General features: G+C 37.9%; 3 protein-coding genes across 4 annotated transcripts; 2 read left to right on the top strand and 1 right to left on the bottom strand.

Moving 5' to 3' along the window:
- Positions 1-897: 897 nt before the first annotated feature.
- Positions 898-3,490, bottom strand: LOC104744282 (heat shock 70 kDa protein 2-like). Its single transcript, XM_010465313.3, has 2 exons — positions 3,134-3,490; positions 898-2,816 (listed from the first exon to the last, which is right to left on the bottom strand). The coding sequence occupies exons 1-2, from the start codon at positions 3,345-3,347 to the stop codon at positions 1,072-1,074; spliced, it is 1,959 nt and encodes a 652-aa protein (XP_010463615.2). The 5' UTR covers positions 3,348-3,490; the 3' UTR covers positions 898-1,071.
- Positions 3,491-3,841: 351 nt separating this feature from the next.
- LOC104744267 (putative pectin methylesterase CGR3) lies at positions 3,842-5,816 on the top strand. Of its 2 annotated transcripts, none has more exons than XM_010465293.3 (7): positions 3,842-4,090; positions 4,334-4,488; positions 4,578-4,617; positions 4,716-4,754; positions 4,865-5,239; positions 5,335-5,390; positions 5,512-5,816. In XM_010465293.3, the coding sequence occupies exons 2-7, from the start codon at positions 4,372-4,374 to the stop codon at positions 5,662-5,664; spliced, it is 780 nt and encodes a 259-aa protein (XP_010463595.1). In that variant the 5' UTR covers positions 3,842-4,090; positions 4,334-4,371; the 3' UTR covers positions 5,665-5,816. The 2 variants fall into 2 exon arrangements, with proteins under 2 accessions (XP_010463595.1, XP_010463603.1); XM_010465301.3 differs by having other exon boundaries at positions 3,915-4,090; positions 4,258-4,488.
- Positions 5,817-9,248: 3,432 nt separating this feature from the next.
- LOC104744258 (1-aminocyclopropane-1-carboxylate synthase 5) lies at positions 9,249-11,341 on the top strand. Its single transcript, XM_087492763.1, has 3 exons — positions 9,249-9,661; positions 9,750-9,910; positions 10,004-11,341. The coding sequence occupies exons 1-3, from the start codon at positions 9,383-9,385 to the stop codon at positions 10,974-10,976; spliced, it is 1,413 nt and encodes a 470-aa protein (XP_087348889.1). The 5' UTR covers positions 9,249-9,382; the 3' UTR covers positions 10,977-11,341.
- Positions 11,342-13,750: the final 2,409 nt, after the last annotated feature.

Here is a 13,750-nt window from a genome sequence, read left to right as displayed (position 1 = left end):
ACGTAACTGCAACAAACGTCGACTCTATAAAGGATGGAAGAAAAAATAGTAGCAAAATATACTCTCCAACTTTCGAAAAATGCAACGAAACACACGCTACTCACCTGACGAACTACCAAATAATGATCTAGGATGGAAAGAAAACAAAGCAAAGGGTGATCAATGCTGGAAAATAACAAGAAGTCCTTACACAAAATCAATGTGCAAAAACTACAATGCTACTTCACTACATTGAGAGAAGTTCAACAAACCATCATCTGTAGCCTCACTGACATGGAAACAACTATCATCTGTTTCTTTTAATAATGACCTATATTTCCAATGTAAGAGTTCTTTACAAGTTCTTTTGTTCAAATGTTATGTCGATGTGTCCAATCACAAACAATTGAAAATACAACAAAAGAGAAAACAACTTATTAAAAACAATAGCGCAGCATGCCAACATAAATCAACAGATATTACGAACAACTATGAACACGAGGATAAAGATATTAGCAAAATGGTGCACAAAGAACAACTTCAAAGAAAAGTACAGTAAACAAAAGCAAGGTCGCAAAAGTACAAAAGGGCATACACATATGTTTCTGACTTTTGGAATATTTGCTCATCCGATTTGAATGATCTGATGTGGAACATGAATCTTAATTAATTTAACTAGTTCACCCATTTAGAGATACTTGTTTGAAAAAATTGCAACTACATCTTCGTGAACTTTAAATTCCTAAGGTTTATGTATAAGTTGTGTAACTCGTAGTATTCGTAGCTGCTCTTCTTTGTTTACCTCAGTCCAAAAGTTTAATCTTCTTTTTGTTAGTACAACCATTAAAAGTAAAAGTCCCTTGTTTAAGTTCTATGTTGACGACGTTCTTATATCCAATAGCAGACATTTTTTACTAATGAGCAAAAATGACCAAGTGTTTCATAGAAAACTTGTATCCGTCATCGTAGCTGGGCAAACCAGCCATTGTCCAAAAAAATACAAACCAAAAAACACAACAAAACAACATATAAAGTCATACGATCCAAAGTAAAGATAGACAGAAAGAGAGAGACATGTCAAGATCCAACAGATTAGTCGACCTCCTCGATCTTAGGGCCAGCACCGCCTGGAGCAGGAGGAGCATCTTCGTCCATACCATGGGGACCTGGACCACCGGCTTCACCACCAGCTCCTTGGTATACCTTGGCGATGATCGGATTACAAACACCCTCCAGCTCCTTCATCTTGTCTTCAAACTCGTCAGCTTCAGCCAATTGGTTACCATCAAGCCATTGGATTGCTTCGTCAATCAAGTCCTCAATCTTCTTCTTGTCTGCAGCTGGAAGCTTCTCACCGATCTTCTCATCACGGATGGTGTTCCGCATGTTGTAAGCGTAGTTCTCAAGAGCGTTCTTGGCCTCGACCTTCTTCTTGTGCTCCTCGTCCTCTGACTTGTACTTCTCTGCTTCTTGAACCATCTTCTCAATCTCGTCCTTGGAGAGACGACCCTTGTCATTCGTGATGGTGATCTTGTTCTTCTGTCCGGTGGTCTTGTCCTCAGCAGATACGTTGAGGATACCATTAGCATCGATGTCAAAGCAGACAGTGATCTGAGGGACACCACGAGGAGCCGGAGGGATTCCGGAGAGCTCGAATTTACCGAGAAGGTTGTTGTCCTTGGTTCTGGCTCTCTCACCTTCGAACACCTGGATCAACACGCCGGGCTGATTGTCTGAGTAAGTGGAAAAGACCTGCTCCTTCTTGGTCGGGATGGTTGTGTTCCTTTGGATCAAAGTGGTCATGACACCACCAGCAGTTTCCAAACCAAGGGAGAGAGGAGTTACATCAAGGAGCAGAAGGTCTTGAACTTTTTCGTTTCCTTCACCGCTGAGAATAGCTCCCTGGACGGCTGCACCGTATGCAACAGCCTCATCAGGGTTGATAGACTTGCAGAGCTCTTTACCATTGAAGAAATCTTGGAGAAGCTGTTGAACTTTGGGGATACGGGTGGAACCACCGACAAGAACAACTTCATGGACTGAGTTCTTGTCCATCTTAGCATCACGGAGACACTTCTCAACAGGCTCCATACACTTCCTGAAAAGATCCATGTTAAGCTCTTCGAATCTAGCACGGGTAATTGGAGCAAAGAGGTCAGCTCCCCCATAGAGAGAGTCAATCTCGATGGTCGTTTGCGCCGTGGAAGAAAGAGTTCTCTTTGCTCTCTCGCAAGCTGTTCTCAGCCTCCTAAGGGGTCTTGCGAGGCCAGTGATGTCCTGCTTGCTCTTCCTCTTAAACTCTTGAACAAAGTGGTTAACCATTCTGTTATCGAAATCTTCACCACCAAGATGAGTATCTCCAGCAGTAGCCTTGACCTCAAAGATACCTTCTTCAATTGTAAGAAGAGAGACATCAAAAGTACCACCACCAAGATCAAAGATCAGAACGTTCTTCTCTCCAATACTGGTGGCTTTCTTGTCAAGACCGTAGGCAATGGCAGCAGCAGTGGGCTCGTTGATGATACGCAGAACATTCAAACCAGCGATGACACCAGCATCCTTAGTAGCTTGACGCTGAGAGTCATTGAAGTAAGCAGGAACAGTGACCACAGCGTTCTTGATAGTGGTGCCAAGGTAAGCTTCACTAATCTCACGCATCTTAATAAGAACCATGGAAGAGATCTCCTCAGCGGAAAACTGTTTCTCTTCACCCTTGTAGTTGACTACGATCATTGGTTTCTCAGCAGTTCCAGAAGAGATGATTGTGAAAGGCCACAACTTCCTGTCGCTTTGGACAGATGCGTCACTGAATCTACGACCAATCAACCTCTTTGCATCTGTCAAAATTAAACAAAACAATATCAATAGACCGAACATAAAAAATCAAAATCAAAGTGAACACTACAGACCAAATAAATCATAACCTTAAACTAAAATTCTTTGGTCAGAGAAGATAAAAACCAAAACATCAACAAATCCACAAGAATAGTTCATAATCAGCTTATGGGGTATAACGCAAGAAGTAATTTAACTCAAACCCTAAAAATCATCCAATACAAACCCTAAAAATTCGTAATTTAACTCAAACACGAAACACAGATCGAGAGAATTAATTAAAAGCAGAGTATGTAATAAGATGAGAGAGTATACATACCGAAGACAGTGTTAACAGGGTTCATGGCGACCTGGTTCTTAGCAGCATCACCGATCAACCTCTCGGTGTCGGTGAAAGCGACGTAAGACGGCGTGGTTCGGTTACCTTGATCATTAGCAATGATCTCAACACGGTCGTGTTGCCACACTCCAACACAAGAGTAGGTGGTACCAAGATCGATACCGATCGCAGGACCTTCTCCCTTACCAGCCATTGTTATCACAAAGCTTTTAGCTTATTAAGAATAAAGAGGCTAAGAAGTATTTAGAGCTTAGGTTTTTAGGTTTATTGAGTTTGTGAAGAAAGAGCATCCAAGTCTTGGTTTATATAAAGGTTGAGAGCCAGAGTTCTGTTTCTAGAAAGTTCTGTTTCTAGAATGTTCATCGTTAGATTAGGTTTGAGATTGATCGGACGGTTGTTAAGTGAGAGATAACTATTTCCAATTCCTTAAGGCAGATTTTGTTCCGAGGAAAAAGTGATATTGTCCAAAAACGGAAACGGAAACGGAAAAGCGCGTCTGGGAGAATTGGAAAACTGCTCCAACGTTCATAAATTGCCACCACGTCGTGTGTAAACTATCATCAGTAGTGGGCCTATAAGAGATTTCTTTACGCAGTTTGTGGGCCGTTGTGAGGCTCTTCTTTTACTGATTGGGCATTAATAGTTAGAAAAGCTTATTTACTTAATTTATTTTTTTGGGGCTCAAACATGAAGCTGAGAAGAAGTGTCGGCAAAACGGCAAGAAGTCTAATTTGTTAGTTAGATGCGCATAAACGAAAACGGCGGCGTTTGTGGTAGTAACGCACTCGATAATAACAAAACAAACACTAGGGGGACGAACGAAGCTCTTCTGTAGTAAAATTTTAGTGGAGCTACTTACACAGAACAGAAGAAGCAATTTTTCGGATCTGAGATCTTTAGATCCGAACATCTTTTATTCGAAATCGTTAATTCAAGGTATGTCATACTTTTATCTTCATCTTTTGATTTCTTCAGGAACTTTTTTTTAGTTAGCGTGAATCACCTGTTTGATGGATCTATCCATTGGTATTGATTTGTTTTTGCGGAATCAAATTCCTGAAATCTGTGTGTCTTAAATTTGTGTCGGTAATGGTTAAATCTAGGAATGGCGTGTATTAGAGAGCATAAAAGAACATAGAGTGTGGATGAATCAAGTCTAATGTCTATATTGGTTTGAAGGTCTGGAAAAAAAAAGATTTTGAGGGATCTAATTAGCCATGTCAAGAAGGCAAGGAACGAGGCGTGTAGGGGATAGTGGAAGCTTTCCATTTGTAGGAGCTTTGCATTCAAAATCTCGTTCGTCTCCTCTGTTATCTGTTTGCCTTCTTCTCGTGGTATGTTGATGATGATTTGTACTATATTGTAATCTCTAAGATGAAAATTTGCTTCCTAGGATACAAAACTGATTGTTTTTGTTTTCCAGGGAGCATGCCTTCTCATTGGTTATGCTTACAGTGGTCCAGGTGTGTATATCTATCTTCAACTAAGTATATAAGATGCATGTCTTTTTTGCTTGTGATTCTGATTTGAAAGCCCTAATGGACATTTCCTGTGTTTACAGGTATGTTCAAAAGTATCAGAGAAGTTAGCAAGATCACAGGTAATTCTTGTTTCTCATCTTCGAGACATGTGCTTATGATAGTGCTTAAATTATGATAATCCTGCAATACTTGATATTAACTTTTGTACTTGTTTAACAACTATCTACAGGTGACTATTCTTGCACATCAGAAGTTCAAAGAGCTATTCCTATTCTTAAGAATGCGTACGGAGATAGTATGCGCAAAGTCCTGCATGTGGGTCCTGAAACATGTTCAGTGGTCTCGAGTCTGTTGAACGAAGAAGAGACTGAAGCTTGGGGTGTTGAGCCGTATGATGTAGAGGATGCAGACTCTAGCTGCAAAAGTCTTTTACACAAAGGCCTTGTACGTGTAGCTGACATCAAATTCCCTCTGCCTTACCGGTCAAAGTCGTTTTCGCTTGTGATTGTCTCAGATGCTTTGGATTACCTCTCACCTAGGTACCTGAACAAAACCGTTCCTGAACTTGCAAGGGTTGCTTCAGATGGTGTTGTCCTTTTTGCAGGTAACTAAACCTAACCATCTAGAAAGAAAACAAAAAACCCTGAGATTAAGAGATGTAAATCCAGTCTGATTGCACTTAATCTTCATCCATTATAGGTAACCCTGGTCAACAAAAGGCTAAAGGTGCAGAATTGTCCAAATTTGGACGACCGGTAAGTTCACTTAAACCATGTTCTTGTCATGAATGTACCAATACATTCACCAATTCAGAGATGTGGGTTAGGTCTATACTTCTCTGTCAGCTAACTTGATGCAATCTCAATGTTTTTGCAGGCTAAAATGCGTAGCTCGTCATGGTGGATCCGTTTCTTCTCACAGACGAATTTAGAGGGAAATGAAGCAGCAAACAAGAAATTCGAACAAGCAGCTTCCAAGAGTTCATATAAACCAGCTTGTCAAGTTTTCCACCTCAAGCCATTACATTAGTACACTATATATATTACTGGTTCTTAAAACATCAAACCAGATATATCTCATCTCTGTTAAATGCCTTTTTCACTATAGAAAGAAACAAAAGTGCCACAAATTGTAAACCACATTCTCAACTATTTTGATTCATAATTTAACTATTTAATAAACTAGACTGCATTTATATGATACAAAGGTATTACATCAACTGATAACATCTGGTAATCTGTTGCTAGTTCGCTAATTGTATAGTCGATGAGACAATTTGAGATCATCCTAACTTCATTTTGGCTCATTCGATTGTATCACTGTTTATCATAGATGTACCTGTCCCAAGGTTAGAGAAGGCTCGATGCAACTCTACAAAAGTCGAGAAGACTAAGAGGCCCCTTTTCTATTTGAGTTGATAGAAGCCCAGGCCTAATAATAAAATTGTATGAATGGACAGTATAAAAGTGGCCCACGTTACACTAGAAATACTCGTAGTGATACACTATAGGTTCAAGTTTTTCTTTTCAAATATTTTCTTAATTCCTTGGTTTGTTGAGCCGACACAGAGTATGTATGTAAACCTATAGCTGCTAATTGAGTCGTTTTCCAATCTATAATTGGTTTCAAATCTTGGGAACCATTTGCCAAAAAAGAGAAAATGAAAAGACAATCAAACAAAATACAGCATAGCAAGATTTATGAATATGGAAAAGGATAGGGAGAGAGACAAATACAAACTGATATAAAGACATAAACATAAGTCGACCATACTGTTTGTTAACTTGGTATCCAATGCAGGTGGGATTTTCTTGTTTTCACTTTTTTGTTTGTTTGTTTGTCAAGTTTGCTTCGATATGAGTCATATGACCTACCCAATTGTCATATAACACCAACTTGTATATCTATCTATATACAACATCAATTTTGGATTAAGTCTCTTTCATGATTTTAATCGCTTTCAACTCTTTATTTTTATAAAACTTTGAAAATATATAACCGAAACATAAACTTCTTTTGGATGCTTCATTCTTTAAAATATATCAACAGAGTGAAATTTCAAATTTCAAAACCCTTGAGGAGAGTTATAGGCTAAAAAACTAACATTTTTTTTTAAAAAGGCTATTTAAATTTGGGTTAGCTTGTTCAAAATATGGTGCAATTGAGAAAATTCTATGTATATATTTTGTAATAAATAAATATAAAAAAAATGATGAAGGAGCGAGGAGGTAGAGACGTGAGGGGAGGCACATGGAGATGCAGTAGAAATAGGGTTGAAGAATATGCATGTGAAAAGTATAGGTTATAAGACCCTACCCACCCCAAGTCCCTACATCATCAACAACATTTTGTGACAACCATCGTGATCTTTCTCTTTTTCAATCTTTTTTTTGTTTTTCTTAATTTCCACTATTCATGTTCCAAGAATTTAAAGCGTAGGCCCCATACAACACTCTCTCAAAACCTGATATGTATATATTTTTTTTTTGTTTTTCACTATTATTATTAGCGTGTTAAAACTTTTTTTTTATTCTACATAATTTCTATTTTTTTGTTCTGTTTCTAATGTTGTAATATAAAAATGGGAATATATCTATTATCTAACAACTCTGTGTTATATGCATAAAAATATTCATATGGAGTTCTAGCTTGATACTTCAAAATATCGAATCTAAAGAAGCTGTATGATATAGTGGATGATTGAATTTTATGAGTTGATATGATATCTTTTTGGTTGTTTCAGAAAACAACAGAATCAAGAACAAGATGATGATGATGAAATGATCAATACCGAAATGTATGGCTTCATCATCTTCTATATATCACATGTGATTTTCAATGAGTCGTATTGCATTCTATCAATTATTATGAGTTGTTATACGATGACCCATTTTTATCGCACCAATCAAATCAATTTGAGCTTTCTAAAATCTTATGAAATACGTCTCATTAATTATTAAGAAATTTCAAAAGTGGGTCTATTAAATAAACCATAATATATAAAATTATATCTTTGAATTAATAACGATTTCCTGACGTCGAATATTTTTTTTCCTTTCAGAGAAACAATACCTACCAAAGAATATTCCAGTTAAGTTAGTTAATAGTTGGAGTCAAACTTAAATCACACAAAATCGCCTAAAAATCTGGGGGCATAAGTTATAACCAACGGCTACCAACATTGGCTTTGATATCGTCCACTTGATTTTCTTATGTTAATATAACTCAATTTGATGGATTAAATATTAAGTTGATAAATTAATCATCATAAGTCCAAATCAATGAATCACTCATTTTAAATCATATTTTCATCAAACACTTTTTAGGAATTTTTTTCTTATAGATAAAAAAAAAAATCCCATGTTTAAAGAAATATTTGCGCGTCCTACTGATATATATCGATGGAAACAAGAAATTACAAGTTCGATCAATCTGTCGATTACAAAACGGAAACATCCTGATCAGTCAAAAAACATATTTGGATGAATATGATCCCACCAAGCAAATAAAAGTTGCTGTCGATGAATATCGAGGAAGGAAATAAATAAATAATGACGGACCAAGACATTTGGGACTACTAGAGTTTAGGGAGCATAAATGGCCCTATTTGACTTACCCTCTTTCGTATAAACTAATGTGTTTTACATGTATAAATGTATATATACATACGTATATGCATACGTATACATGATCAATCTAATGGGCTCTTAAGGCGATTTGATGTCGGTATGGCATCACACCACCATTTGATCCCCACTCCACTTGTCTCTCTTCCCTTTTCGTGTATGTCATTTCCTTGTTCTTCAATTTTACGTTTACCACCCTATTTTATTTTTCAATAATATTATTATATAAGTCAACGTTGACACTTAACTACAGAATCTGATGACAAAATCTCACACAATGCTCCCAACTTTTATCAACAAAATTACTCACATTCTGCAGAAAGAGAGTTTTACTAAATTATGAAGCATTGAGTTAATCACTATCCAACTCCATAGAGTGAAATATTAAAATATTTATGATATTTCCGTTTTCTGTTTTTAATTGTTTGGTCCCTAAAGGATGGTCATAATAAGGACGGTCCGGCGGTGACGGAAACGCGTAAAGACTAATCATTTTATTATTACTAAATATCATTATTTTAATTACTCATAATTATATTTCCTTTCTCATCCCGATTAAGTACTCATAATTATTCAACATACTTAGTTATATCCTATAAAACAAAGAAAGAAATTAAGGGAAGAAGCTCAAAATGTATATATGGAATTGGATTTTTTAAATTATTATAAAGTATCCATGGTACTAAGATGTATGTGTGAATGCAATAACAAATAGAAAACTCAATCATGGGTCATTCTTATTTTCAAATAGAAACAAGAACTATTGCAATATATTAATCATTTATTTTTATCAAATAATAGCTGATTAATTATTAGCGATCGCATTAAATAAAACTGAAAAGAAGTTGTCTCACATGTCTTAGCGAATATTTACTAAAAAAACTATGGTCATATGTCTGGACGGTCAAAAAGTCTCTCTAGTTTCTGATTCTGTTATGTCGTAAGATTATTATCTATATATACGTCCCAACAGACCCATTACTTCTCCAACCACATCTCACTCTTCACCAACTTTAAACCCTAATTCAGGATCTCTCTCTTTTTTGCTCTCTATCTCTATCTCTCTCTCTTCCCACATTAATCTTTTCTACGACCATAATCTCTTGACTTAAAATCAGAAAATGAAACAGCTTTCGACAAAAGTGACAAGCAATGGTCATGGACAAGACTCATCCTACTTCTTGGGATGGGAAGAGTACGAGAAGAATCCTTACGATGAGATCACGAACCCTAATGGGATGATCCAGATGGGTCTTGCCGAAAACCAGCTATGTTTCGATTTAATCGAGTCATGGTTAGTTAAGAACCCAGACGCAGCTAGTCTCAAGAGGAACGGTCAATCCATTTTCAAAGAGCTTGCTCTCTTTCAAGACTATCATGGCATGCCTGAATTCAAAAAAGTAAGCTTCTTTTATGAGAACCTAACGTGTATCACAAGTAAGAAATCCCTTTCTCAATACTAATGAACTTTTCTATTATATTTTATAGGCTATGGCTGAGTTTATGGAAGAGATAAGAGGAAACCGAGTCACCTTCGACCCGAAAAAGATTGTTTTAGCTGCTGGTTCAACCTCTGCGAACGAGACTCTCATGTTTTGTCTTGCAGAACCTGGCGATGCTTTCCTCTTGCCTACTCCTTACTATCCAGGGTAAATTATACTTCTAACCAAATCCCACTTTAATTGGATACCAAGTAACCCATTAAATACATCTGCTTACGTTTAGGCTTTTTATGATTACAGATTTGATAGAGATCTTAAATGGAGAACCGGAGCTGAGATTGTACCCATTCACTGCTCGAGCTCTAATGGCTTCCAGATCACGGAAGCGGCTCTGCAACAAGCTTACCAACAAGCCCAAAAACTTGATCTCAAAGTCAAAGGAGTTCTTGTCACGAATCCATCTAACCCACTTGGCACTGCGCTGACCAGACGTGAACTCAACCTTCTCGTTGACTTCATCACTTCCAAAAACATTCATCTCATCAGCGACGAGATATACTCAGGCACCATGTTTGGGTTTGAACAGTTCATAAGTGTAATGGATGTCTTGAAAGACAAGAAACTCGAAAACACCGAGGTTTCAAAACGTGTCCACGTCGTTTATAGCCTTTCCAAAGATTTGGGACTCCCTGGTTTCCGTGTGGGAGCGATCTACTCCAACGACGAAATGATCGTTTCAGCAGCTACAAAAATGTCAAGTTTCGGTCTTGTTTCTTCTCAGACACAGTACCTTCTCTCTGCCTTGCTCTCGGACAAGAAGTTCACAAGCCAATACCTAGAAGAGAACCAGAAACGCCTCAAGTCGAGACAGAGACGCCTCGTGTCTGGTCTTGAGGCTGCGGGGATTACTTCCCTGAGAAGCAACGCGGGTTTGTTCTGTTGGGTCGACATGAGGCATCTCTTGGACACAAACACATTCGAAGCAGAGCTCGAGCTCTGGAAAAAGATTGTTTACAACGTGAAACTAAACATCTCGCCTGGTTCGTCGTGTCACTGCACCGAACCGGGTTGGTTTAGGGTTTGTTTCGCTAATATGAGCGAGGATACACTCGATTTGGCCTTGAAGAGGCTCAAAACTTTCGTAGAGTCCACAGACTGTGGACGAATGATATCAAGAAGCAGCCATGAAAGGCTCAAGAGTTTGAGGAAGAAGACAGTCTCTAACTGGGTTTTCCGGGTTTCATGGTCCGATCGTGTACCTGATGAACGATGAAAATATTCATCTCCCTAAGTTTGAGACGACGAACACAAAAAAAACTTCACGGTTTTTTCTTCTTCTTTATTTCCTTCATTTTTTATATTTTGGGAAAGTATTTTTCATTTTCCAAGATATCTATAATCATATCATTATATATGTAATATTCATTTATGTTTGGGTGAGTTTTTATGCAATTTTTCGGTGTAAAATTGTTATATGTTGTTATATGTTTTTAAAGTGCACTCAGTCCAAATGTGGATTTGCAGTGGTTATATATATAATATATATATCCCCGTGTAATTTAAGTGGAAGTTTGCATGTATTATTGTACACATAAATATGTAATTCACTCTTTTTAATATATATTATATTTTTGAATTCGTAAATATGGGTTTCTTCAATATTTAGTTTTCAATTGGTTTAGTGCTTGAGTTTCATGTGATAATTCTCCTTTGACTAGTAGTCTATAATGATCGTTAGCGTTGGTTAAGGACGTTAGTTAAGGCATAAGACAAGGAGGCTTAATTTAGTGCCATGTAACTTAAGAAATTAATCATTATATGGTCTTGGCGGGAGTTGGTCAACTAAAAATAAGCAAATTTTGAAACTCAAAGGTAATGTCACTTAGGTGAATCAAGAGAGATGGCATGATCGATCTCTTTGTCGAAACTGTTCGATGAAGCCTAATTATTTGAATTGGCTAATACTTTGATGATTATAAAAGGGAGAAAGTAGGTTATAAACTCAAATAGTAAGTTTTGAACTTAGCATTTGACTAGGTACGTTGCATTGTACAAGAATGTCCACGTCACATATTGTTTTCTTGAACTAAATTACAAGTTTTCTTTTAAACAAGACTTGCTCTACATGGTATCAGAATGAAAGTAATTAATGAGCAATTTTGAGCAACTTATGAGAAAAAAGAAAAAAAAAATATGACAAGATTAATACTATGTCCCAATGATTCCAATCATCGAAATCAATAATTTTGGGAATTGAAAGGCTCCAATCATTTGAAGAGAAAAGGCGTTATAACCATTATACAGTAGTATTTCATTTGTGTAATTATTTGCCGAGGGATAAAGTAGAGGATAAAGTGTCATATCATGGGCTAATCATTATTGTATAAGAAGATACTGGTCAAAGGTAATTATGCTAAGAAGAGAACGTTCGCCCTAGCCTCCTTCTTCTTTCTGGCACAACCCCCGAGATCTGCTCCCCCGGCGGCGTCGAACCCGATCGGTGCTGCTGGGCCTTGTTTTCTTCTTCTCCGTGGCTTCCTCTTCCTCTGTAGTATATTTGCTCTCAGTTTCAGACCTCCCGGAGATATGTTGAGATTTCAGATCTCATCTCCGCCGCTATTTCAGCTTCAACCATCGAGTCCTCACCGCCTTGGTTTTGCTCGAAAGACCCATCAGTGTCCCTCTAGACTCGGTCTCCGTCTATTTCACCACCCCCTTAAGCCGTCAAATATCGCACCTTACCGCTCCTTGGATACAAATCTCACCAAGTACGGAAGCTCTGTTTTGACGCCGGCACCGGTGAATCGTCTGACGAAGAAAACCGCCTCTTTGGTGACTTCTGCTTCTCTCTCGGTAATCCTCTGTCCTAGGTCTAGTCCCCAATCTTATTCTCAAACCCTGGAAGATAGTTTGCATTGGATAAACTATAGATATAAATCATCCTTGACCTGGAATTGCCTTAGACCCCATGATCTTAATTGCATATTTAGACCAAACCGACTAGTATCTTTGTGTCCTGCTTGGTCAAGTCGAGTTACACTCGGTAGCAGACCATTAGATACTTCGATTGTGGTTGTATCCCCCTTGTGTCAAGGCTGTTTATTTAGTTTGGTTTGGAAGCTTGCAATGCATCGCTTTGATAATGATGCTGATCCGCCATTTGGTTTATCTGTATTGCGGGTTCTCCCTGATCCTTTACCCTATCTATTATCATTAACCCAACTGTTCCAGCGTCAACTTGTAACTAGGTCCAGTCTGAATTCCACTCTTCCCCTTTCTAGTCATTGGTTGCTTAGATTAAGAATACCACTAGGCCGAAGACTACTAGTGAACCTTAATCTACATCCTTTGCTTCATTGGCCCAAGAGTCTATTAAGAACCCTGTTACTAGAATCAATTAAGGATGACCCTCTAGAAGGAGACAGTTTAGGGAAGCTTGGCATTATGATCCCACCTCTAAAGAGTGGGGGTTACCGAGGCTTTACCAACTCTCCACTTACACCTTGCCTAATCTCAAAGACCTTTAAACTGCTAATCAACTACTTCTTGAAGTTCCCTCACATTAGCTTGAAGACTAGTGGCATTATGACCCTCACTCCAAGGAGGAGTGGTTACCACAACCTCTTTAAGTACTCTTCTAGCAACCTTGGACCAACAACTACATGTGTAGTAACCGGTCTTCAGAGCCATAACACCCCTGCTCGATCTCTTGGCAACTCAGCTTTGCCAATTTCACCTCCGCCCAGTCTTCGAAGTTTCAAGACAGTGGCTCCCTGCTCCTTTGACTTGCTCAAGGAGTCTGCATCGGTTTGTCTTGATCTCACAAGCTCCATATTGCTCCTAAGCAAGTGGTCCACAGCTCTCAAGCTTTTCACATCGATTGTCTCTATCTACCCCTGTATTTTTATTGCTCTATGCTTTGTTCTAGTTTACCTTGTGTTGTACTTTAAACTATCTATTTGAATGGAATGAAAGCATCTCTTTGATCAAAAAAAAAAAAAAAAAAAAAGGTAATTATGCTAAGCCTACTAGAACATAAATACTAGA

This window comes from Camelina sativa, chromosome 2 (genome assembly GCF_030686135.1).
Source record: "Camelina sativa cultivar CO46 ecotype springtype chromosome 2, ASM3068613v1".
Taxonomy (NCBI): Eukaryota; Viridiplantae; Streptophyta; class Magnoliopsida; order Brassicales; family Brassicaceae; genus Camelina; species Camelina sativa.
Note: the sequence above shows the minus strand (reverse complement) of the source record. Positions and strands in the feature narration are given on the sequence as shown.